Genomic DNA, 26,006 nt, shown 5'->3' with positions numbered 1-26,006 from the left:
AAAAGTATTTTAATGCTGTTTTTCCATAATTTAGTCATGAATACTTATTACAAAATCTATTCCGCAGAGAGTCCCTTAACAGCAAGGAGATCAAAGCAGTCCATCCTAAAGGAAATCAACCCTGAATATTCATTGGAAGAACTGATGCTGAAGCTGAATCCCCAATACATTGGCCAACTGACACAAAGAGCTGATTCACTGAAAAAGACCCTGATGCTGGGAAAGATTGAAGGCAAGAGGAGGGAGTGACAGAGGACGAGATGGTTGGATAGCATTACCCACCGACTCAATGGAAATAAATCTGAGCAAATTCCAGGAGATAGTGAAGGACAGGAGAGCCTTGGCATGCTGTAGTCCAGGGGGTTGCAAAGAGTCAGACATGACTTAGTAGCCAAACAACAACAACAAATCTGCTAGGAACTGGAAACACAAACATGAATCAGAGAAATACATCCCCTGCCCCCATGAGCTTACAGCTCAGTGGCGAAAATAATTAAGAAAAATAAGGAGACAAAAGACTAAATAAAATAATTATAAGCTGACTTAGACCTATAAAGGGTGCTGACATGGACGAGAGCGGGAGAACCTACAAGGAAGGTGTCTCTGGGAAGGTGGCGTTTTATCCTGAGACAGAAGCATGAGAAGGAGGTGGGTGTTTAGGGGTTGCTGAGAAGAGCCTCCCAACAGAGGAGCCTCAAAGCAGTCCCTACATAGATAACAACTCAGAGAATCCAGGTGAGCCTCTCTCCAAAATCGCTGCTCTTTAAAATGAGCTAAGACTCCAAACTCCCGATGCGGGGAGTCTGCATTCAATCCCTGGTCAGGGAACTAGACCCTGCATGCTGCTACTTGAACGTCTCACGTGTCGAAACGAAAAAGATCTTGCATGTTGTAATGAAGATCAAAGATCCTGTATGCTGCAACTAAGACATGGTACAGCCAAATAAATGAATAAATATTAAAAATAAAATAAAATGAGCTTATGAACAAATGGTGCCAAGTACAGGGCAATCCAAGAACGAATAAGAAAACAGAAACAGTGAGGAGAGAGAACTCTCGGGAAAAGTCTTGATGTGAAGAAAAGCAGAGAAAGGGAGGCTTCAGCTGGCGTGTGACGGGGCTGAGCGGGCTGGTGCTAGGACTACTACGAGGCAACGAGCCGGCGGGGCAGGGGACAGCAGCACAGGAAAGGGGTGGGCGCCGAGAGCCCTGCTCCCGAAATAAATGAAAGTGGGCTTGGCGTCTGACAGGATCAGGGCTCCCTCCTCCTGTCACAGGCAAGATGAGGGGCAAGATGAGCGTCCAAGAGACGTGAGATCCAACATCTTTATCAACAACTTTCTCTGGCTGTGCCAGCAAAGTTAGATGTAAACCATGACGGCTTCACTGAAAGTCTGTGCTGGCTGATGGGCACCTGGTACCTTCCTCCAGGAGCTGGAAGAGCGTGGAAGGCCTGAACCCGGCAGGAATTGCTCCCATCGCGGTCAGCACGTCGACGGTGTTTATCTGCTGAAGAGAGTAAAACAAAATTAACTTGCTTGCTTTTGTTCAGGTTTTCTCACCTCTAGAATACTCTCTTTATCACTATAGCAACTACAACTCCCCAAACAAAAATACAAATGTCCAGACTTTAGTGGAAGAATACAGCAGTTTAGCCCCCAATTATGAGAAGATGCTATCGCTGATACCTGGCCTTTCCCAAGGATGGCCTTTCCCAAGCCCCATGCAGCTCTCCAGGCACTGAGCTCTGCACTTTAGACCGGCTGCTTCTGCGTGGTCCCTGTCAAAACGGCCTGTCCTGCCCCACCAGGGAGTGTGCCATGTCACAGATGAGCAGACACCATGAACCGACGTGCACTGAAGAGTGAATGGCTTTGCATGTGTGTGTGTAACATACACAGACGTGCACGTGCACCCATGTCCATAAACAATAAATACAGTAAAAATCCCACAAAGGATACATTTACTAAACGGTTAGTGGTGATCACTTATGGAAGGAGTGGAGTTTCATTTCATTATGTAACTTTTTAAATGATAGGATTATGGGTAGTTTCTTACTTTTTTGAGCTTTTTGGAATTTTTACATGTTACAAAACTAAAATTTAACAATTGTCTTTACCCAAATGACAGAAAATTCAAGCAGACTCAAAGTGAGACATTTCCAAGCCCTCAAATCTACTCTTCTGAACAGAAAAGACCTAATGGGAAATGTGACTTGGAGTACAGACTTACTAAACCAGAGGTACGTTTTAATGTCCTGTGCATTCCAGGCCCTGTACCCGCTTAAGACCCAATGCTTTCATTTAAAGTTGTTTTGAATCTGAACTCTAATCAGAACTATTAGGTAACAAAATGAGACGTTATTAATAAGATGAAGTGAAAAGGGCAAGTGTTAGTCGCTCGGTTGTGTCCGACTCTTTATCACCCTATGGACTGTAGCCCACCAGGCTCCTCCATCCATGGGATTCTCCAGGCAAGAATACTGGAGTGGGTTGCCATGCCCTTCTCCAGAGGATCATCCCAACCCAGGGATAGAACACACGTCTCCTACATTGCAGGCAGATTACCACTGAGCCACAGGGAAGCCCCATTATTAATAAGACAGGAGATACCAACCTCTGAGATGGCTTTCCGGACAGCACTCCAGTGAGAATCGGTTCTAGGGAGATAGGGTAGCTAGGTGAGTGCTCGGAAAGTTTATGCGTGTTCACTCAATCAGAGAACTTCATTAATCAAAGAACGGAGTACATCATTGTACCTTCTGACAATCTAACACTGCCTACATGAAACTAAGAATAATGTCACCTGCTAAAAGCAACCACAAAGGTAAAGCTGTGATGACCTTTAAGCAGATGGTGATGAGAAAAGCCCCCAGACTATAAGTTGTCTCCATTTCAAGAAATTCTTCCAGTATTTATAACAGTAAAGATGAACAAATACAACATTTCCTGAACCTACTTTTAGGTCCCCTCGCACCAACTTACCTTTGCTTGACTTCGGCTCCGTCCACTGTTCCATCCCCTACCTCTGTATCTTCTTCACTGCCTTCTTCACCGGATTCTTGACCTCCTTCTTTATTATAGGGCTGAAAAATAATATGAAGTGCCTTTTACCTAATGGGAAAATCAACCAATAAATGTACTTTCAGAAAGATGTGAGTGTAGGTAGGGGTTTAGTATATGACAGACATGTCAAAAATCAGTGGATAAAAGCTCAAATAACGATGTCATTATTCAAAAAAAGTACGAGGATAAAGGTAGAGAACAAGTTTAATCAACATGAGTGCCAGATGGAACTGACTCAAATGTAGAAAAAGAAGAAAAGACATAAATAAAAGAACTACGGAAGTGTTAGAAGAAAATAATCTTGAGATGGGGCAATCCTTTCCACTCATGATAGCAAAACCAAAACTCATAAATGGAACACGGACAGATTTAACTACCTAAAAGTAAATCTGGTTGAAAGTCAACAAAGACAACATCTGCCTCAAGTTTCCAAGGCTTAATATCCTTATTATTAAGATAATACAAAAACTCTTCCATAGCAATACAATTTTCAAAAACCCCTTTGAAAAATGAATTAAAAAGGCAATTTTCAAAGAATAAATAGAAATAGAAATAAATAAAGCAAATGAAATGACACTCAACCTCACTAGTAATATAATAAATGCAAGCAAAAAACAACGAGCCCCTCTTTTTTTGGTCATCACTTTGGCAAAAGACTGGTGCCAACCATCAGTGGCAAGTGTGCAGACAGACAAACATTCTCAGCTGCTGGGCACGGGAGTCCAAGTAAGAATAACTCTCCTAATTTGCAAAATGGCAAACTCGACCAAAATACCAAGGCTCGTGCCTTTCAGCAGCAATGAGCATCTAGGAATTTATTTAAGGGGAATAATGGGACAAGGTTGTGTGCAAACTGATCACAACGCAGGTTCTTCTTTTCCAAGAGTCCCTGATTATAGCAATGAATCAAGCTAAAAGGGGCTTCCCAGGTGGCTCAGTGGTAAAGAATCCTCCTGCCAATGCAGGGGAGACGTGGGTTCGATCCCTGGGTAGGCAAGATCCCTTGGAGAAGGAAATGGCAACCCACTCCAGTATCCTTGCCTTGGGAAAGCCCACAGATGGGGAGCTTGATAGGTTACAGTCCATGGAGTTGCAAAGATTCGGACATAACTGAGCACGCACGCAACCTAAGAAAACTACATTTTCCAAGCCCTCCTCACAGCTAGGTGTTGTCAAGAAACTGAATGCTGGTCCAGGAGATATAATTGGAAGCTTTTTGTGTAACTTCCAGGAAACCTTCTTACAAGACTGCAGCTCTTGCCTTTCGACTTCTTCCTCACTTTTCTTCTCTCTCTGCTTGGAATTGTTAAAAGACATAGCTGCCAACCTAGAGATGACAACCCTAGGGAGAGCTGACGGCACCTAGAGATGGCAACCCTAGGGAGAGCTGACGGCACCTAGAGATGGCAACCCTAGGGAGAGCTGACGGCACCTAGAGATGGCAACCCTAGGGAGAGCTGACGGCACCTAGAGATGGCAACCCTAGGGAGAGCTGACGGCACCTAGAGATGGCAACCCTAGGGAGAGCTGACGGCACCTAACCACAGAGTAAAATGTTGCTTTTGCTGTTATTTAATCGCTGTCATGTCAGAGTGTTTTGCTACGCTATGGACTGTAGCCCACCCAGCTCCTCTGTCCATGGGATTTTCCAGGTAAGAAAATACCAGGGACAGAGTGAGTGGCCATTTCCTTCTCCAGGGAGTCTTCCCGACCCAGGGATCGAACCTGTGTCTCCTGCATTGGCAGGGGGATTCTTTACCACTAGGCCACCAGGGAAGCCCCAAGTAAAATATGAGGTAGGGCCTTGCCATGCCTTGACTGCCCATCTCCACACTTTCTCCACACGCAAGAGAAATGTGCGTCTACCTTATTTGGGCCACGATTTCAGAGATCTTTAGCTCATAATGGAAGTTAACCCAAGCTCCCATGAATGTCACTTCTAGGTATGGATTGCTGCTGCTGCTTTGCTCAGTTGCGTCTAACTCTTTGCGACCTCATGAAGGAGCCTGCCAGGCTCCTCTGTCCAAGCAATTTTAAAATTGCTTTTTAAATTTTATTTACTGCTTGATTCATTGATTGACTGAATTTTGGCTGTGCTGTATCTTCATTGTGAGCGGGGGTTAATCTCTACTTGCAGTGTGTGGGCTCCTCACTGGTGGGTTCTCTCGTTGCAGAGTACGGACACTCAGTAAGTTCGGTTTTCAGGTTCATGAGTGTGGGTTAAGTAGTTGTGGTATACTTTACATATAAGTTATATATAACTTAAATATAAGTTGAGGCTTAGCTTGAACCTGCATCCCCTACATTGGTAGGCTGACTCTTAACCACTGGACCACGAGGGAAGTCCCCAAAGTGGGGCAGTCTTGCAGGACTGCACCCTTATCTTGTGGGGTCTATGCTAAGTCCAGGAGTTAGTGCTAGAATTGAACTGCACTGTTGGACACCTGGTTGGCTTCAAAGAAACAGTGTGAAAAACAACATGTATTTGGTGTCAAAAAAAACCCTCACACAGCTAGTGTCAGAAGTGGTATGAGGAAAAACAAGATGTCTCAGCGTGGTTACTAGAAAATTTTAAATTACATTTGTGGTTTGCATTATACTTCTACTGAACAGCACTGATCTATATTTACTGGACAGCAAATGACCATGCCATATTATGAAATATGAAAGAACTGGGCAATCAACATGCTTATATACTATGTTCACGTCTTAGTAAAGGATCATGTATTTGTGGAAGGTAAGACAAAGTTAACTGCGGTTTTCTTTCACAACAAAAAGTAAATGTCTATTCATTTTTATGATCAACACGAACCCACAGAGCATCTTCACCGTGCGACGACATTCTAGAGCTCACCTGCATGAGAGCAGAACACTATAATCACTGTTTAGTCACTAAGTCGTGTCCGACTCTTGGTGACCCCATGGACTGTAGCCCGCCAGGCTCCTCTGTCCATGGGGTTTCCCAGGCAAGGACACTGGAGTGAGTTGCCATTTCCTTCTTTAAGGAATCTTCCCAACCCAAGGATCAAACCCGTGTCTTCTGCATTGGCAGGCAGATTCTTTTACCACTGAGCCACCAGGGAAGCCCCAAATTTTTCTCATGCTCTACTCCTCTAAAATTGAAGCAAATTCTATATCTTAAGTCATTTACTAGCCAATTGATCAAAGAATACAACTTAGTGTTTTGTTATAAATGAAAAAAAAAAGTCTTAAAGGAGAAAAAGGAAAGAATAAACAAAAAAGACTAACCTCCAAGTAGGTTTTAGGAATAAGGCCTTCGTTTCCTTTGGCGTTCTTAGCCATCCACCAACCATCAGAGTTTTTTTTGATTATACAGAGAATTTCCCCTTTCTTAAGGCAAAATAAAAGTAAAAATGTTTTAATTAGAATTTACCCCTAAGCTCAGAATTATCAACATTAAAACTATTTGTATTTTCAAAACCAGAGGAACATCTACTCTTTTTTTTCTCCTTACCATTTTACTAGCAGGTAACTTTGATAACAGAATTTTACGACTACTGCTTGTAAATGGTAATTATCACCTATTTTATTTAAACAGACTGAGTCTTTAAAAAGTGAGTATCAGGACTCTGTAATCCAGATGTACAGGTAGCCTTCTTGCTCTGTTAGGTATGCAAATTTATCCTTAGGTTTGCTTCCGGTTTGTTTCTGCTTACTTTAAATGTCAGGTCTCCCACTTGCTGAGCCGTAAAATCTCCAAGAGCAATGTATTCTCCACTCGTGGCCTCTGGCTGAGATTCACCTTCCTGTTTCTCTTCCTCTTCCTCTTCTGTTTCTTCGTCCTCACCCCCACTTTCTTCACTTTCTTCTTCGTCGTCGTCTTCTTCCTCATCTTCTTCAGCAGAGTTCTCCTCTTCCTCTCTTTCAGTAAGTGCCCCAGTTCTGCAGAAAATAATTGATGAGGATCACTAGAAGTAACGCAGAAGAACAGATCAGGTATAACTTCTACATACAGCAGAACTGGCCCATATCTATAACAGGCAAATTAAAAAAATAAATAAAGGGCAAGTACAACTAACAGTTTTACCATCTAGCGAAGAATACGTGACCTGAGAGTAATGAAGGAGTTAAAATATCTGAGGAATGTATTGACATGGTGGAGCAAGTGCTGGTCTTGAGGCCAGGAGACTTGAATTTAAGTCCTGGATTCATCCATTCAGCAAATGCTGCTTGAGCGTTATTGCACAGTGGTTAGAGCATGGATTCTGAGATGAAGTTCTGGTTCTGTCTCCTCTTCGCTGATTGGTCTTAGGTACATTTCTTTTAGATTCTCCATTTCTCATTGGTGAAGTAGAGATAATAACAGAACCTGCTTCATAAGGTCCTCATGAAGACTAGAGGAGTTACAGACTTGCCAAGTGTTTACAACAGTGTCTGACCACAGCAAGTTCTCAACAAAAGTTGGCAGTGATGATACTCATGACGTCACCTGTCAGTTTCCATGTCAGACACAGTAGAAACAAAGGTAAATCAGACAATCCTCTGTCCTCCAGGAGAACAATGAGGCAATCTAGCAGATGGATACTTACAAGATAGTTCAACAGATACTGCAGTAGAGGTAAACACAGCGTGCTAAGGAAATACACAAGATGGGCACCCAACCAAGACTGCACGGGTGGAGATCAGGAAAGGCTCAGAATTAGGACTTGATGGATGAGCTGAAATTAATCAGGTAAAGGCGGGGTGGGTAAAGAGGTAGGGAAAAGAGTAGAGGAAGAAGGCTGGAAAAGAGGGAACCTCAGGTAGCTCATGAATGGTAGGAAGAGGTCTGGGAGAAATGAGCAAGAGATGAGGTGGAAAAGAGATGAGCAAAATGCAGCCCATGTGAGCTTTATCTTGAAGGTGCTCCCTAAAAATGAAGGCAGGGAAGGGTGTGATCTGACCTGCTCTGAGAAAGATGATCATGCTCCATGGAGACTGAAAGAAAGGCTAAACACAAAGATGGTTATTAAAAGTGAGGCATGAAATAGTATAAACTAAGGAAGCCTGAAGCTCAGCTTCTCTGTGTATCCGTGCCAAACGGAATCCTGGAGACAGAGTTTTGGGCGAAGTAGAAAAGGACAGGGTTTCCCAGGTGGCACCAGTGGTAAAGAACCCACCCGCTTGCCAGTACAGGAGACATAGGAGACTTGGGTTCAATCCCTGGGTCAGGAAGATCCCTTGGAGGAGGGCATGGCAACCACTCCAGTATTCTTGCCTGGAGAATTCCATGGACAGAGAAGCCTGGTGGGATACAGTTCGTGGGGTCTCAAAGAGTCTGGACAAGACGGACACAATGGACAGGAGAGTGACTAACAATACTTTGAAGCAAATAGACAGTGCTAACCATAAAACTAGCCAAATGACTCTTTTTTATTATGCTAATACAGTAAATTTCAATTACTGATTTTTTCAATGTTAATCTAATCTTGCAGGGACTTGCCTGATGTTCCCAATGCAGGGTGCTGAGGTTTGATCCCAGTTGGGGGAACTATTAATAGATATCACATGCTGCACTAAGAGCACACCACAGGGAAGATCAGAGCTCCCTGAGTGCTGTAATAAGCCCCGACACAGCCAAATGAGTAAAAGTAAACACTGAATTAACCTTGCATTCTAGAATGAATCCCACTTAGTCGTGATGTGGGCTTCCCTGGTGGCTCAGAGGTTAAAGCGTCTGCCTGCAATGCGGGAGACCAGGGTTCAATCCCTGGGTCGGGAAGATCCCCTGGAGAAGGAAATGGCACCCCACTCCAGTATTCTTGCCTGGAGAGTCCCATGGACAGAGGAGCCTGGTGGGCTACAGTCCACGGGGTCGCAGAGAGTCGGACATGCCTGAGCGACTTTTCTTTCACTTTTAGTCATGATGTATTGTCATTTTTATGTGCCCTGGGTTTTATTTGCTAACACTTTATATTGAGTTTGTGCATTTGTTCATATGGCTTTCTGTTTATAATATTTTTATCATGTCTTGATGTTGAGCTTCCCTGGTGGCTCAGATGGTAAAAAATCTGCCTGTGATGCGGGAGACCCAGATTCGATCCCCGGGTCAGGAAGATCTTCTGGAGAAGGGAATAGCTACCCACTCCAGTATTCTTGCCTGGGAAATCCCATGGACAGAGAAGCCTGACGGGCTACTGTCCAAGGGGTCACAAAGAGTTGGACACAACTGAGCGACTGACACTTTCACTTTTCATAACGCTCATAAAATGATTTGGAAATGTTTCTTTTTCTAGTCTCTGGAAAGATTTCATAATACTTGTGCTACGTCTTACTCAATCATTGCAGAAGTTTGTGTCAGTGAAACAACCTGAGGATTTATTCTGTGGAAAGGGTTTTAATTATACATTCAACTTCTTTAGTAGACATTTCGGTAGGATTATTAAGATTTTCTATTCATCTTCTGTCAATTTGAGTATATTTTATTTTTCAAGGAACTTATTTCATCTGTATTTTCAAATTTATCGGCATAAAGTTTTTCATAGCATCTTCACAGTATCTTTCAAATTTCTGTCGGCTCTGAGTGGTTAGTTTTCATCCTTGTTTTTTGCTAGTGTTTTCCCTCTTTCTCTTTTCTTGATCAGTCTTGCTAGGGATTTACTCATTTAATTACTTTTTCTAAAGAACTAACTTTTCACTTATTGATTTTATCTACTATATGTCAGTTTATTATCCAGTTTTCTCTCTTATTTTTAGTATTTCCTTATTTCTATTTTCCTTGGGTTTCATTTGCTGTTCTTTTTCTGGCTTCTTCAGTTGGAAACTTTAGTAGATGATTTTCAACTTTTCTTTTTTTCTAACTGTTGCACTGAGAGCCATGAATTCCCCTCTAAGCACTGCTCTAGCGGCAGCCCACAACTGCATTTTGATTATCATTCAAAATATTTAGCTGTCCACTGTAATATTTTTTTTGATCTTTAGGTTATATAGAAGTATGTGATTCTTTTTAAATTATCTATTTATTTGGCTGTACTGGGTCTTAGTTTAGGCACATGGAATACTTTGTCATGCTACACAGGACCTTTTGTTGAGGCACATGGGCTCTGGAGCTCAGTAGTTACATATGAAACCTTAGTTCCCTGACCAGGAATTAATCCCACATCCCCTGTGTTGCACGGCAGATTCTTAACCACTGAGCTACGAGGGAAGTCCCAGAAGTATGTGATTTAATTTGCAAACATTTGGAGATTTTTATTTATTTCTCTGTCATTTGAGTTTTTTTTCCTTTAACTGAGATATAATTGACATTCACCATTGTATTAGTTTTGGATTGTCATTGAGTTTTAATGTAATTCCAAGTCACCAAAATTGCTGCATGATTTCAATCCTTTGACATTTGTTGACAATTGCTTTATGGTCCATTATGATTCATTTTGGTTAATGTTGTATGTGCACTTGGAAGAGACATGTATTACCTAGTGGGATACAGTGTTCTACAAATACATTTTTAATTAGGGGGTTAAGGTTTGTGGATTATATTGTCAGCTTCCCTGTAGTGCTGGCAATTTTTGCTTTCTATGTTGTAAAGCAGCTATTAGGAACCTACACATTAAGGGTAATTTCTTCCTAGTGAATCGGTCCTTTTATTACTATAAAATGTCTTAATCTATTAAATTAGTTTTGACCTTAAAGTCTATTTCACCTGATATTACTGTACCTGCGTCACCTTTGTTTTGGTTAGGGTAAGCATGGAATATCTTTTTCCAATCTTTTACTTGCAACGCATTTATGCTATCTTAAATGGCCCCCAAACACAGTGCTGAAATGCTATGTAGTGGTCCCAAGCAGAAAAAAGCTGTGATGTGCCTAATGGAGAAAATTAGTGTGTTATTATTAGATTTCTTCAGGCATAAATTACAGGGCTGTTGGCTGAGTTCAATATTAATGAATCAATAATACATATTAAATAAGGTATCTTTACACCGAAACACACAAAAAACAAGGACATATATTACTCAGTTGACAAAAAACATTTTGTTCACTGCTTCACAGGAATCTAGCTTCTCCTAGCAGCTATTCACTATTCAGGGTCTGCAGCAATTTTGTGGGGCATAACTACTGCAAATAATGAAAACTGACTGTGTATTATCAATTCTCAAATTTACATTTTGCTTTACAAATCAAGTGTTTTTTAAAAAGACATTTAGAGAAGAAAAATAGTCTTTTCTGTTTACCCACATAGCAGGGCTTCTCACCCCTTTTTGCCGATCCAAGTTTTCACGTGGGATTATTTCCTTCTAGCCTGAAGGAATTCCTATAGCAAACTCCTCAGTTCTTGTCTGACAGATTTCCTCAGCTTTTGTTTGTCTGAAAATGTCTTCATTCCACTTTAATTTCTAAAAGATATTTTTGCTCTACACAGAATTCTGGGTTGACAGATTTTTTTTTTCCTTTCAATTCTTTTATGATATCCCTGCATTATCCTCTGACCTGTATTTTTTTCTCACAAGATGTCAACTTTAATTTGAATTGTTTGCCTGTACATGTTTATTTCCCTGGCTGCTTTTATGATTTTCCATTATGTTTACTTTTCAGCAGTTTCACTGACACACCTATGTGTACTTTCTATATATTTATTGTTTGGGGTTGTCTGAGGTTCTTGGATCACTGAATCAATAATTTAAAAAAAATTCTCAACTAAAATTTTATTTACAGATTTCCTGTGCCCCATCCTCTCTCCCCGCGCCTTCTGGGACTTCAGCTGCACATGGGTTGCAGCTTTTGGCCATGTCCTTAACCATTCCTGTGTTCCGTTCTTCCCATTCTTTTTTCCTTTTTGTGCACGAGTTTGAGAGTTTTTCATTGCTCAGTGTTTGGGTTTGCTAATCTTTTCCTCTACTGTATCTAGCTATCTGTCAAACCACCAAGTTAAAAAAAAATTATATACTGTGTTTTTTAGGTTCAGAGTTTCCATGTTGGTCTGTATTAGTTTTCATTTCTCTCCTTAAGATCCTCTCTCATCAACCAATCTGCCTATCTCTCCAACAAATTCCTTAACACACTGAACATAGTTCTTTGATAGTTCTGATGTGCTAATTTTCACATCTGGGTCACCTAGGTTTCCACTGATTATTTTTTCTCTTTATTATAAGACATTTTCTACCTTTTTGAAGCTATATATTGAATCAGAAAGCTCTCAGCCATTATTCTATCAGGTATTATATTTTACAGTTGTAGAATGTTCATTTGATTATTTTCTACACTTGAATTCTCTTAAAATATTCTTTTTTTTCCCCCATTTCATCCATCTTTTCTTCTATTTTCTTTAACATATTAATCATATTGTTTAAAAATCCCAGTCAGATTACTCTACACTACCTAGTTCGGATCTGGGTCTGTTTTTATTGACTGTCACTGCTTAATTATCTATTATTTATTTTCCCGTACTTTTTTTGCATCTCTAGTTATTATTTTTAATAATTACTGCACATTGTGGACCATATATTTAGAGACTCTGAACTATGTTGTCATCCTTTAATGAGTAGTGAATTTTGTCCTGTTATCTTTTTCCTATTAAGGTCTGGTTTTAGGTTTTGTTGGGAAAGATTTCCTTCAGTTTTGTCTGTATTCCAAGATCACACTTTTGAATATTAGGGTGTACTCTGTACTCCTTACTCCTACACATGGGTCTTACGTGCTCTCTAGCCAGATGCATGAAGCATTCACCAAGGTCTCTCTACTCTGCTGCTGCTAAGTCACTTCAGTCGTGTCCGACTCTGTGCGACCCCATACACGGCAGCCCACCAGGCTCCCCCGTCCCTGGGATTCTCCAGGCAAGAACACTAGCTGGGTATAAACCCCAACATTTTTCCAGGATTCTGTGACCTCCAGAATCTTTTAAGCTCTCAGTCTCCCAGCAGGTGCTTTCTGCCAGGCCTTCTGGATTCAAGCTCTGTGTAGCCCAGGAGCCCCCTCAGACTTCTGGAGTTGTCTCGCTGCAAGTCTTTTCCCTCTCCCTACATGTCCCAGGAGTCTCAGCAACTCCAGAACTTTTAAGACCTTTTCTTTGTTTATGTGGATCATTTTTAAAGTCTTTATTGAAACTGTTACAATACTGTTTATGTTTTATGTTTTGGGGTTTTTGCCCCAAGGCATGTGGGATCTCAGCTCCCTGCATTGGAAGGTAAAGTCTTAACCACTGGATCACAAGGTCCCAGCAACTCCAGAATTTGATCTCTGGAGCCCAGAGAGACTGCTGCTCCCTGTCTGGGATCTACCTTCCTGCATCACACACAGCCCATAAACTATCGCCAGGGAGAGGGTCTGGGTGAATACAGGAGTCACCTCTTATGTCTCCCTGTATTAAGGATATCAGCCCTGCTCAGCGGATGATCAGTGAGTTCAGACAGCCATTTTGTACATTTTGTCCAGATTCCGCAGCATTTTTTTGGTAGGAAGGTTAAGTCCAATGCCAGCCACTTAGTCATTCTCAGTACTGGAAATCAATGGAAATTCTAGAAACCTTCTAATAATATATTCTTTAGTGTTTTTTTCCCCAGAATATAGTGTAAAAGTATGGGAACAGCATTTGAAGAGTCTAAATAGTTGACTTTTCCCTTTTTATCTCCCTATGAATTGAGTTTGTTTACACCGTCAAGTTTTCTTTCCACTTTACAAAGCCTATTACTAACATCCACTCCATCAGGAAAAGAATGCATGTTTCTGCTTCCATTTTTAAAAGAATATTTATAAAAGGAAGAAATAAGCAAATAGATAATTCAGATAATTCTGTTTTTACACATCAACCCTGACATTAAAGGCATGACCCTTACTTTCTAACGTCTGTTTATTGAGCTTTTCACATCTCTGTTTTGCTCCCCCAACTAGCTTATGAATTACCTGAGAGATTATGGCTTCTACTGCTTTACACCTCTCCTGGAAGTTCACACTTTCTTCTATATACAATAAGTAACTGTTGACAGATGATACTGTTACAGTTTTATCTATATGCAACTTAATAGAATAAAACATTTAAACTGTTGGTGATATAATATTTGAAAGGAAGAAAGAAAGGAAGGGAGCATACTCAGTGACATTTTCTCTGCTTATGGACACAGCAAGCTCCTGCAGTTGGTGGGTAAGCTTATCCAAAAGATTGTGCTCCTCTTCTTTCTTCTGATAATAATTGCCCACAGGTGCAGGTTCATCAGCCTATGAGAGAATATAAGTCTACTTCACTAAAAAAAAAAAAAAATTCCGTTTTTATTACACTTATTGTAATAGAAAAAAAAAACTCCAATAAGTGATATAAGACAAAGCAAATATCAATATGAGACTATGCCTACCTTAGATAAATAAGTTTAAAAGAAATGTAGATTATGCTGGAACGTGAATCAAATGGCATAATAAAGTTAGGCCTCCAATTATTTTTGTTTTGTTTTGTTGCTAGGTATTGCAGACCCTCTACAGCCAGTAAGGGACAGTTCCAGACGGAGGACTGGCTTTGGAGTTAAAAGGACAGGTGCCAAGTCCAGGCTCAGTCGCCTCCTGGCAGTGAGACACTGGGAAAACTGCTTCACCTTTGCAAGCCCCAGTAGTTAGGTTTTCCAATTTAGGGTCAGTCAGTCTCCTGAATTACAGTGTTTCATCACTGGAGAAATTCGGAAGAGATGCTTAGAAACCACCTGTCTCCAATGCAGTAAAGGAGACTCACTCACAGGCAAGGCGACGACTCCTGCGCAGCTTCCACCCTAAGTGCTGTCTGAGTAGAGGAGACTCACACACTGGCAGGGCGACCACCTCTACACGCCTCCCACCCTACATGTTCTCTGAGTCTCTGGCCCTGAACACTTTGCTCAAGTTCAGGCTCATATTAAAAGAGGAGATCCTGATGGAATTGCCAAGAGAAATTTCTAGTTCCCCCCATTTCTGCAGAGTCACCGATCTCAGAACAGCTGCTGTGATTCAGGAAGCTTCTCTACCTCGTACCCTCTGGGCCAGATAATCTACTTCCCCACAGTGTGATTAAAATGAAAACAAATTTAAACTGTAAAACATAAAACTTACACAACGCAATAATAAAAAGAGCTTCTTCCAAGTTCTTCTGAGTCCTCAGTGCTGGGTGAGTTCATCACAGCTGAACTTTTATCAGTATTTGGGGCCCTGGTTCACACTTCAACACTTATATGAACCCAGGAACCTACCCACTCTAGGGGTAGGAACTCCCACGTAATAAAATATTCAGGTAAAAACAGATATTTTTTAAAAAAATAATGTGATCAACTATAATACTTACTTTTTTTAATTTTTGAAGAGCATTTTTATTTTCATCTATTGCCTGTTTTAACTGGATACATCTAAATTTTCAAAAAGAAAGAAAAATGTTGATTTTTTAATTGTCATAACCAAAAAAGCTATTTTATAAAATCATATGTTCAATCTTTAAGCAGGCAAGGAAATTTCTATTGTATGAATGATGTTTAAAAACTCATATGTAAGTGTCTTTCCACTCATTAGCTTGGATGATCCTCAGATAATCAAAACTCAGAAGACAAGTGACTCTGGGCTTCAGTCTCCTAATTCTAAAACAAGGAAAGCACTGGACTTTTAACTGCTTCCATAGCTCTAAAATTCCATAAACCCACAATTCAGCCCAGAAGACAATATGATACGCCTCATCAAAGAAAGAAGAGACAAAAACTATGTGATCATCTCAACAAATGCAGAAAAAGCATTTGATAAAATTCAACATCCATTCATTATAAAAAGGTTTACCAAAGCAGGTGTAGAGGGAACACATCTCAACATAATAAAAGCTACTTATGACAAACCCATAGCCAATATAATACTCAACGCTGAAAAGCTGAAAGCCATCCTGCTAAAATCTGGAACAAGACAAGGATGCCCACTCTCACCACTCCAACATAGTACTGGAAGTCCTAGTCATAGCAATCAGGTAATAAAAAGAAATAAAAGGTATTCAACTTGGAAGAGAAGAGTATGCAAATTACATGATACTATATATAGAAAACCCTAAAGACTCCACACAAAAACTACTATAACTGATAAATTCAGCAAGGTAGCAGGATACAAGATTCACAGGCAGAAATTGGTTGCATTTCTTTATCCTAAAAATGAAATATCAGAAAGTAAAAATAATAATTCCTTTAAAAATTGCATCAAAAAATAAAATAAAATACTCTGTGTAATCTACAATACAAGTCAACATATCTATGATACAGAAACAGACTCACAGATATAGAAAACAGACTTGTGGCTGACAAGGGATGAGGGGAGGGAAGGACTGGGGGTTTGGCAAACTATTATACATAGGATAGATGAACAATAAGGTTCTACTGTACAGCACAGAGAACTGCAGTCAATGCCTGGTGGCAGACTGTAACAGAAAAGAATGTGAAAAAGAGTGTGTGTGTGTGTGCGTATGTGACACTGAGTCACTCTGCTGTGAGAAGAAATGAACACAACAGTGTAAATCAACTATACTTCAATAAAATTAAAAAAATAAAATACTTAGGAATAAATGACTAAGGAGGTGAAAGACATATGCCGAGAACTATAAAACAATGATAAAGGAAACTAAAGATAATTCAGAGAAATGGGAAGATGATCCATGTTCTTGGAGTGTGTGCACGCTTGGCTGCTCAGTTACGCCCAACTCTTTGCAACCCCATGGACTGTAGCCTGCCAGGACCCATGAGATTTTTTCAGCAAAAACACCGGAGTGGGTTGCCATTTCTTCTTCCAGGGGACCTTCCTGACCCAAGGATGGAATCTGTGTCTCCTGTGACTCCTGCACTGGCAGGTGGATTCTTTACCACTGAGCCACCTGGAAATTCCAGGTTCTTGAATTGGAAGGATTATTATTATTAAAATGGCCATACTATCCAAAGCAATCTACAGATTTCATGTAATCCCTATCAAATTACCCATGGTATTTTTCACAGAACTAGAACCAATAATCTTAAAATTTATACAGAACCACAATTGCCAAAGCAACCCTGAGGAAAAAGAACAAAGATAGAGGCATAGCCCTCCCAGATTTCAGACAACAGTACAAAACTACAATAATCAAAACAGCATGGTACCGGCACAAAAACAGGCAGAGATCAATGCAACAGAATAGAGAACCGAGACACAAACCCACACACCTGAAGTCAATTAACCTTTGACAAAGAAGGCAAGAATATACAATGAAGAAAAGACAGTCTCTTCAGCAAGTGGTGCTGGGAAAGCTGGACAGCACATGTAAATCAATGAAGTTGGAACTCACCCTCACACCAAACACAGACATAAACTCAAAATGGCTTAAAGACTTAAATATGACACGACACCATAAAACTCCTAGAAAAGAATACAGGCAAAACATTCTCTGACATAAACCATACCAATGTTTTCTTAAGTCAGTCTAATAACACCAAGGCAATAGAAAACAAAAGCAAAAATAAACAAATGGAACCCAATCAAACTTATAAGCTTTTGCACAGCAAAGGAAACCATAAACAAAATGAAAAGATAACATATGAACTGGGAGAAAATATTTGCAAACAATGTGACCAAAAGGGCTTAATTTCCAAAATATACACACAGCTCACACAGCTCAACAACAACAACTGCAACAAAACCACAACCACTCAGTCAAAACCTGGGCAGAAGACATAGGCAGACATTCCTCCAAAAACGACACACAGATCGCCCGCAGGCACGTGAAAAGATGCTCAACATGGCTAATTACTAGAGAAATGCAAATCAAAAATACAATGAGGTATCACCTCACACGGGTCGGAATGGGCATCATCAAAAAGTCTGTAAGAAAACAAACGCGGGAGAGGCTGTGGGGCAAAGGCGGAGCCTCCGACACTGTGGTAGGAATATACATTGGTGAAGCCACGGGGGAAACAGTATGGAGGTTCCTCAAAAAAACTAAAGTAGAGCTGGCCTATTGATCCAGCAGTCCTACTCCTGGGTATGCATCTGAAGAGAACTCGAACTCGGAAAGATACACCGCATGCTCACAGCGGCACTGTCTGCAACAGCCAAGACGTGGACACAACCTAAACATCCATTAAAAGGTGACTGCATACAGCAGGTGCGGCACACGCGTGTTAATATAACGAAATACGACTCAGCCGCTCAAAAGAATAAAAGAAGGCCATTTGCAGCAACACGTACGGCCCTGGATTATCACAGTAACTGAGGGAAGTCAGAAAGAGAAAGACAAACACTGCCTGATGTGGTATCACTTACGTGTAAAATCTAAAATATGACACAAATAAACCTCTCTAGGAAACAGAGGCAGAATTACAAACGAAGACAGCAGACTGGCGGCTGCCAAGAGCGGGGAGGGGAGGAGAGGGCGGACTGGGAGTTTGGGATTAGCAGATGAAAGCTATTAGATAGCAGATGGATAAACAACAAGGTCCTATGGTGCAGCACAGGGAACTCTCTGTGATAAACTATAACGGAAAAGAGTTGAAAAGAATATATATATATTTATAACTGAATCACTTTGCCTTACGCCAGAAACTAACACATCATATTAATGAATCAACTGTACTTCAATAAATAAATAAATTATGCATTTCTTGTTGGCTTTAAAACATTTTTATTGCCTTCCCACTTTGATGTTTTATAGTTGAGTAATATTAGACATATTAATTAATCACTGTAAACCTTAATTTTCTCATCTATATTAATGAGTAGCTCACTAACTTTCAGCAACTTTCAGATGTTATTATGAAAGTTAATTAAGAAAAAATTTTTACAACGCGGACCACACTGTCTGGTATGTACAAAAGTACAAAATAAATGTAAGATACTTCTTTTTAACATTTGTCATCCTCTATTTAACCTTATTCCAACATTTAGGCTTGGTTGACATAGAAAACTGTAAGAAATATTTCAAAATACTTTTGGAAAATTTCATTCATTTTTACCTCAATATTATTTCCTATTATTACTGTCTTTTCAGAAATTGTATTAATTTAAAAAATATAGTGCCTCAATTTCTATGCTATAAATACTGCTCATTGAAATCTAAGTACAGCCTCTACAAAGCTTACATAACTTAGTATACTTTACCTTTGGTACATATCTCTCCTTTTACTTGCTTCTAGAGCTCCTTTCAGTCGACTCTCAAAAAGCAACCCATCGACCTACAATAAATGGAGACTGTCTAAAATATCACGTTGTTAAATACCATATAACCTTCAGTTCAGTTCAGTTCAGTCGCTCAGTCGTGTCCGACTCTTTGCGACCCCATGAATCGCAGCACGCCAGGCCTCCCTGTCCATCACCAACTCCCGGAGTTCACTCAGACTCACAGCCATCGAGTCAGTGATGCCATCCAGCCATCTCATCCTCTGTCGTCCCCTTCTCCTCCTGCCCCCAATCCCTCCCAGCATCAGAGTCTTTTCCAATGAGTCAACTCTTTGCATGAGGTGGCCAAAGTACTGGAGTTTCAGCTTTAGCATCATTCCTTCCAAAGAAATCCCAGGGCTGATCGCCTTCAGAATGGACTGGCTGGATCTCCTTGCAGTCCAAGGGACTCTCAAGAGTCTTCTGCAACACCACAGTTCAAAAGCATCAATTCTTCAGCGCTCAGCCTTCTTCACAGTCCAACTCTCACATCCATAAATGACCACAGGAAAAACCATAGCATTTACTAGACGGACGTTTGTTGGCAAAGTAATGTCTCTGCTTTTGAATATGCTATCTAGGTTGGTCATAACTTTCCTTCCAAGGAGTAAGCGTCTTTTAATTTCATGGCTGCAGTCACCATCTGCAGTGATTTTGGAGCCCAGAAAAATAAAGTCTGACACTGTTTCCACTGTTTCCCCATCTATTTCCCATGAAGTGGTGGGACCGGATGCCATGATCTTTGTTTTCTGAATGTTGAGCTTTAAGCCAACTTTTTCACTCTCCACTTTCACTTCCATCAAGAGGCTTTTTAGTTCCTCTTCGCATATAACCTTAGGACATAAAATTTTAATTTTTCCCCAAATATTTTATAATGAACACTTTGAAACACACAGTAAAGCTGAAAGAATCATACAGTGAACATCCATACACCCACCACCTGGATTCGACCATTAGTATTTTACTATACTTTTTTGATCCATCTATTCATCAACCCATCTAATTTTTTACATATTACAAAGAAAATTACAATCATCAGTATGTTTTCCCTTAAACAATACATCATGGGTATCACTAACTAGACTTCAGTATTTGGTGTGAATTTTACGTACAATGAAATACACATTTCATCTTAAGACTGTATTTGCTAAGTTCTGGCAAGTGACATGTAATCCAAACCCCTACCAACCTACAGAAAATTACTATTACTCCAGAAAGTTCCCAGAATGTACTCTTTTGTGTGATCATTTCATGTTTCTGAGATACTTCCATATCAGAAGTATACTTCCATATACACTGCTGTGTGTATCGTCAGTTTATTCTTTCTTATTGCTGAGTAATACTCCCTGTATGAATAAACCACAAGTTTTTTTCTTTCTTATCCTCATTCTTATATCTTATACTGTGACTTAGCAATTTCCAAATACTACCTGTAACTTTCCCAACATACCCACAAAAGAGGCACATACATCTTTTGGGTTCTATAGATGTGGAAAAGATAAAGTGATTGACAAAAATAAAAATTCTCTACTCTTGCCATTCTGCATCTGTTATTTACACCATTTACACACATGGTGACAGTCAGTCATCACAGGCATAACCCAGACAGGTCCTTCGTAACTTGTCCCATGGACAACAGGGTGGAAGTCTGTGCCATTTTTTGCTTCACGTGTCCTCTGTGGAGGCTTCCCTGGTGGCTCAGACAGTAAAGAATCTGCCTGCCAATGTAGGAGACATGGGTTCAATCCCTGGGTTGGGAAGATCCTCTGGAGAAGGAAATGGCAAAACACTCTAGTATTCTTGCCTGGAGAATTCCATGGACAGAGGAGCCTGGTGGGCTACAGTCCATGGGATCCCGAAAAGTCAGACACAACTGAGCATGAGCAGCAGCACATCCTTTATGGGGCCAGGGAAGAAGGACCCCACAATATCACAGAGCCCTTCCCAGACACACAGGGTATCAAAAGGCTCAGGAGCCAACTGGGTTCCAGCTTCAATAACCCTGGTGATTGTTTTGTTTCATCTTTGTATCAGTAACAATTGTTGTGGCTTCCTTCTACAACTTTTCCTGGTTCTGTTAATATCCCACTAAATTTAAAATTCAATACAATACAAAGCATCTGGCCAAAGCTCAGCTTAAGTCAGTGTCTCATCAGCTTTTATTTTTATTTCCACCAGAAGAGTATTCTATTTTGTTGTACCACTATAATTCCAATAGAGTTCCTTAAGAAATATTTATCCACCCAATCTTTTGCACTTTTTAAATGAAAATCCAAAACTGGATAAAATATGAGCATTCAGTACATCCTTTGCTGCTGCTGCTGCTAAGTTGCTTCAGTTGTGTCCAACTCTGTGCGACCCCATAGACGGCAGCCCACCCCGCTCCCCCGTCCCTGGGATTCTCAAGCCAAGAACACTGGAGTGGGTTGCCATTTCCTTCTCCAATGCATGAAAGTCAAAAGTGAAAGTGAAGTCGCTCAGTCGTGTCTGACCCACAGCGACCCCATGGACTGCAGCCTACCAGGCTCCTCCCTCCATGGGATTTTCCAGGCAAGAGTACTGGAGTGGGGTGCCACTGCCTTCTCCATCTTTTGTCTGCTAAAGATTATAAAATCATTTTATTTAGTGGAAATAATACTTGGTAATATTAACAGATCAGTTCAGTCACTCAGTCATGTCTGACTCTTTGCGATCCCATGAACTGCAGCACGCCAGGCCTCCCTGTCCATCACCAACTCCCGGAGTCCACCCAAACCTATGTCCATCGAGTCGATGATGCCATCCAACCGTATTATCCTCTGTCATCCCCTTCTCCTCCTGCTCTCAATCTTTCCCAGCATCAGGGTCTTTTAAATGACTCAGCTCTTCGCATCAGGTGGCCAAAGTATTGGAGTTTCAGCTTCAACATCAGTCCTTCCAATGAACACCCAGGACTGATCTCCTTTAGGATGGACTGGTTGGATCTCCTTGCAGTCCAAGGGACTCTCAAGAGTCTTCTCCAACACCACAGTTCAAAAGCATCAATTCTTCTGCGATCAGCCTTCTTCACAGTCCAACTCTCACATCCATACATGACCACTGGAAAAACCATAGCCTTGATTAGATGGACCTTTGTTGGCAAAGTAATGTCTATGCTTTTTAATATGCTGTCTAGGTTGGTCAGTGTTCTTGCCTGGAGAATCCCAGGGACGGGGGAGCCTGATGGGCTGCCGTCTATGGGGTCGCACAGAGTCGGACACGACTGAATCGACTTAGCAGCAGCAGCAGCAGGTTGGTCATAACTTTCCTTCCAAGGAGTAGGCGTCTTTTAATTTCATGGCTTGCAGTCACCATCTGCAGTGATTTTGGAGCCCAGAAAAATAAAGTCAGCCACTGTTTCCACTGTTTCCCCATCTATCTGCCATCAAGTGATGGGACCGGATGCCATGATCTTAGTTTTCTGAATGTTGAGCTTTAAGCCAACTTTTTCGCTCTCCTCTTTCACTTTCATCAAGAGGCTCTTTAGTTCTTCACTGTCTGCCATAAGGGTGGTGTCATCTGCATATCTGAGATTATGGATATTTCTCCCAGAAATCTTGATTCCAGCTTGTGCTTCCTCCTGGAAATGCAATTACACAGCCTAGGAGCATAAATATCTTCTACATCTTGTCAAGGTGCTTTCCAGAAATGCTGTGCCTTATACCCTGGGGCAGTAAAAGTGCCTGTTTCATCACAGCCTCCCCAGTACTGAGCATCAAGATTTTTTAAGTGTTTGTGGTATCTTATTTCCTTTGCAATTGCTTATCTTAGAAGTCAACTTTTCTCATGTTTATGTGACCAGTATTTCTTCTTCAGTTCATGTCCTTTGCTCATTTGTCAGGTCTTAATATTTTTCTTCTGTGTATTCCTGCCACCTCTTCTTAATATCTTCTGCTTCTGTTAGGTCCATACTATTTCTGTCCTTTATTGAGCCCATCTTTGCATGAAATGTTCCCTTGGTATCTCTAATTTTCTTGAAGAGATCTCTAGTCGTTCCCATTCTGTTGTTTTCCTCTATTTCTTTGCATTGATCACTGAGGAAGGCTTTGATCTTCACGACCAAGATAATCACGATGGTGTGATCACTTACCTAGAGCCAGACATCCTGGAATGTGAAGTCAAGTGGGCCTTAGAAAGCATCACTACAAACAAAGCTAGTGGAGGTGATGGAATTCCAATTGAGCTATTTCAAATCCTGGAAGATGATGCTGTGAAGGGCTGTACTCAATATGCCAGCAAATTTGGAAAACTCAGCAGTGGCCACAGGACTGGAAAAGGTCAGTTTTCATTCCAATCCCAAAGAAAGGCAATGCCAAAGAATGCTCAAACTACCGCACAACTGCACTCATCTCACACGCTAGTAAAGTAATGCTCAAAATTCTCCAAGCCAGGCTTCAGCAATATGTGAACCGTGAACTTCCAGATGTTCAAGCTGGTTTTAGAAAAGGCAGAGGAACCAGAGATCAAATTGCCAACATCTGCTGGATCATGGAAAAAGCAAGAGAGTTCCAGAAAAACATCTATTTCTGCTTTATTGACTATGCCAAAGCCTTTGACTGTGTGGATCACAACAAACTGTGGAAAATTCTGAAAGAGATGGGAATACCAGACACTTGACCTGCCTCTTGAGAAACCTATATTCAGGTCAGGAAGCAACAGTTAGAACTGGACATGGAACAACAGACTGGTTCCAAATAGGAAAAGGAGTACATCAAGGCTGTATATTGTCACCCTGCTTATTTAACTTATATGCAGAGTACATCATGAGAAATGCTGGGCTGGAAGAAGCACAAGCTTGAATCAAGATTGCCAGGAGAAATATCAATAACCTCAGGTATGCAGATGACACCACCCTTATGGCAGAAAGTGAAGAGGAACTAAAAAGCCTCCTGATGAAAGTGAAAGACGAGAGTGAAAAAGTTGGCTTAAAACTCAACATTCAGAAAACGAAGATCATGGCATCTGGTCCCATCACTTCATGGGAAATAGATGGGGAAACAGTGGAAACAGTGTCAGGCTTTCTTTTGGGGGGCTCCAAAATCACTGCAGATGGTGATTGCAGCCATGAAATTAAAAGACGCTTACTCCTTGGAAGGAAAGTTATGACCAACCTAGATAGCATATTCAAAAGCAGAGACACTACTTTGCCAACAAAGGTCCGTCTAGTCAAGGCCATGGTTTTTCCAGTGGTCATGTATGGATGTGAGAGTTGGTCTATGAAGAAAGCTGAGCGCCGAAGAATTGATGCTTTTGAACTGTGGTGTTGCAGAAGACTCTTGAGAGTCCCTCGGACTGCAAGGAGATCCAACCAGTCCATTCTGAAGGTGATCAGCCCTGGGATTTCTTTGGAAGGAATAATGCTAAAGCTGAAACTCCAGTACTTTGGCCACCTCATGCGAAGAGCTGACTCATTGGAAAAGACTCTGATGTTGGGAGGGATTGGGGTCAAGAGGAGAAGGGGACGACAGAGGATGAGATGGCTGGATTGCATCACTGACTCGATGGCCGTGAGTCTGAGTGAACTCCCGGAGTTGGTGATGGACAGGGAGGCCTGGCGTGCTGCGATTCATGGGGTCGCAAAGAGTCGGGCACAACTGAGCGACTGAACTGAACTGAATTATTTTTCTTATATATTATTCCTTGATGCATATTTGGCTTGGCTTCATGGGAAGTAAAAACACTCAAGAGCCTCCACTGAATGAGAGATAAAGGAAAGGAAGCATGGAGAATGGAGGAAAGTGATGTTGAATGCAGAGATGGTTGGAATGTTATTATTCGTTTAGATTTGGAGGTGAGATAGGATAGAAGAGTTGTTAGGTTGCAGATGGAGCTGTTAGGTGGGGTGGAGGGAGAGGAGGACAGCACTTAGTCGAGCACCCCATTTTCTAGCCTCCCCGGGGTTGGTTTGGGAGCGTGAGGGGGTAGAATCAGGGTTTGGTCCCGGGACGTTGCGGGTGGGGGCGGTTACAACTTGGAAAGGTTGCGTTGGGGTTGACTCTCAGAGTTAGGGTGCGCCCCAGAGCTCGCCCTCCGCCAGAGCCCAGGTATCTCACCAGACGGTACCTGTTGCTTCAGCTCCTGATTGCGGCGCTGCAAGGACTGGAGTGGGTCGCGCTGCCGCCTCGCCAGCATCTCCGTCGCCTAGGCGCGAAGAGTACACCAGTCGCCAGGGAAACCATGGCGGCTGCACCGGGACGTGACGCCATCACTACGCGTCCGCCTCGGCGCCCTGCAGCCCGCTGGGAAGCTGATTCTGGAAGAGTGTGGCGTTGGTCCTCTGTTGAAGCGGCTCCTTCAACCCGCAGGGCCGGAGCTCGCTGCTCAGGTTCACTGCCCAGCAAGTCACTTTTTCATAGCCCGTCCCAAAGGATTGGGGTGGAGGTGCGGGAGAATGTGCCGCTGCGTCCGAAACTACAAGTCCCATAATACTCAGTATTACCACATTCCTGCAGGGTTGCTCGGAGTCCCCAGTGGCTCAGCGGTAAAGAACACGCCAGCAATGCGGAAGCCAGCAGGGTGGGGAAGATCTCCTGGACGAGGGTACGGCAACCCACTCCAGTATTCTTTCCTAGAGAATCCCATGGAGGAGCCTGGCGGGCTACAGTCCATAGGATCGGAAAGAGTCGGACACGACTGAAGCGACTGAGCCTGCACGCACCAGTTTTGCTAAACTAATCTTGTGTTAGTCGCTTAGTCAGTCGCGTCGGACTCTTGCGATCCCATGGCTCCTCTGTCCATGGAATTCTCTAAGCAAGAATACTGGAGTGAGTTGCCATTCCCTTCTCCAGATCTTACCCACCCAGGGATCAAACCCAGGTCTCCGGCATT

The 26,006-nt window shown here is 41.7% G+C and overlaps 1 protein-coding gene across 4 annotated transcripts in view; it reads right to left on the bottom strand.

Moving 5' to 3' along the window:
- Positions 1–25,395, bottom strand: part of NPHP1 (nephrocystin 1) — a 65,707-nt gene extending 40,312 nt beyond the window's left edge. For 2 of the 4 annotated variants that reach the window (XM_061431459.1, XM_061431461.1), the window contains exons 1-9: positions 25,242–25,395; positions 19,104–19,177; positions 15,301–15,361; positions 14,092–14,216; positions 6,743–6,968; positions 6,315–6,416; positions 2,985–3,085; positions 2,617–2,659; positions 1,422–1,509 (exon numbers count right to left, since the gene is read on the bottom strand). In XM_061431459.1, coding sequence (XP_061287443.1) covers positions 1,422–1,509; positions 2,617–2,659; positions 2,985–3,085; positions 6,315–6,416; positions 6,743–6,968; positions 14,092–14,216; positions 15,301–15,361; positions 19,104–19,177; positions 25,242–25,310 — 889 coding nt within the window. In that variant the 5' untranslated portion in view covers positions 25,311–25,395. Of the gene's footprint in view, positions 1–1,421; positions 1,510–2,616; positions 2,660–2,984; positions 3,086–6,314; positions 6,417–6,742; positions 6,969–14,091; positions 14,217–15,300; positions 15,362–19,103; positions 19,178–25,231 lie in introns of all 4 variants that reach the window. The other 2 variants (XM_061431460.1, XM_061431462.1) reach the window with 2 other exon arrangements.
- Between the last annotated feature and the right edge of the window lie 611 nt (positions 25,396–26,006).

Source organism: Bos javanicus, chromosome 11, assembly GCF_032452875.1.
Source record: "Bos javanicus breed banteng chromosome 11, ARS-OSU_banteng_1.0, whole genome shotgun sequence".
NCBI lineage: Eukaryota > Metazoa > Chordata > Mammalia > Artiodactyla > Bovidae > Bos > Bos javanicus.
This window is presented reverse-complemented; position numbering and strand designations above follow the sequence as displayed.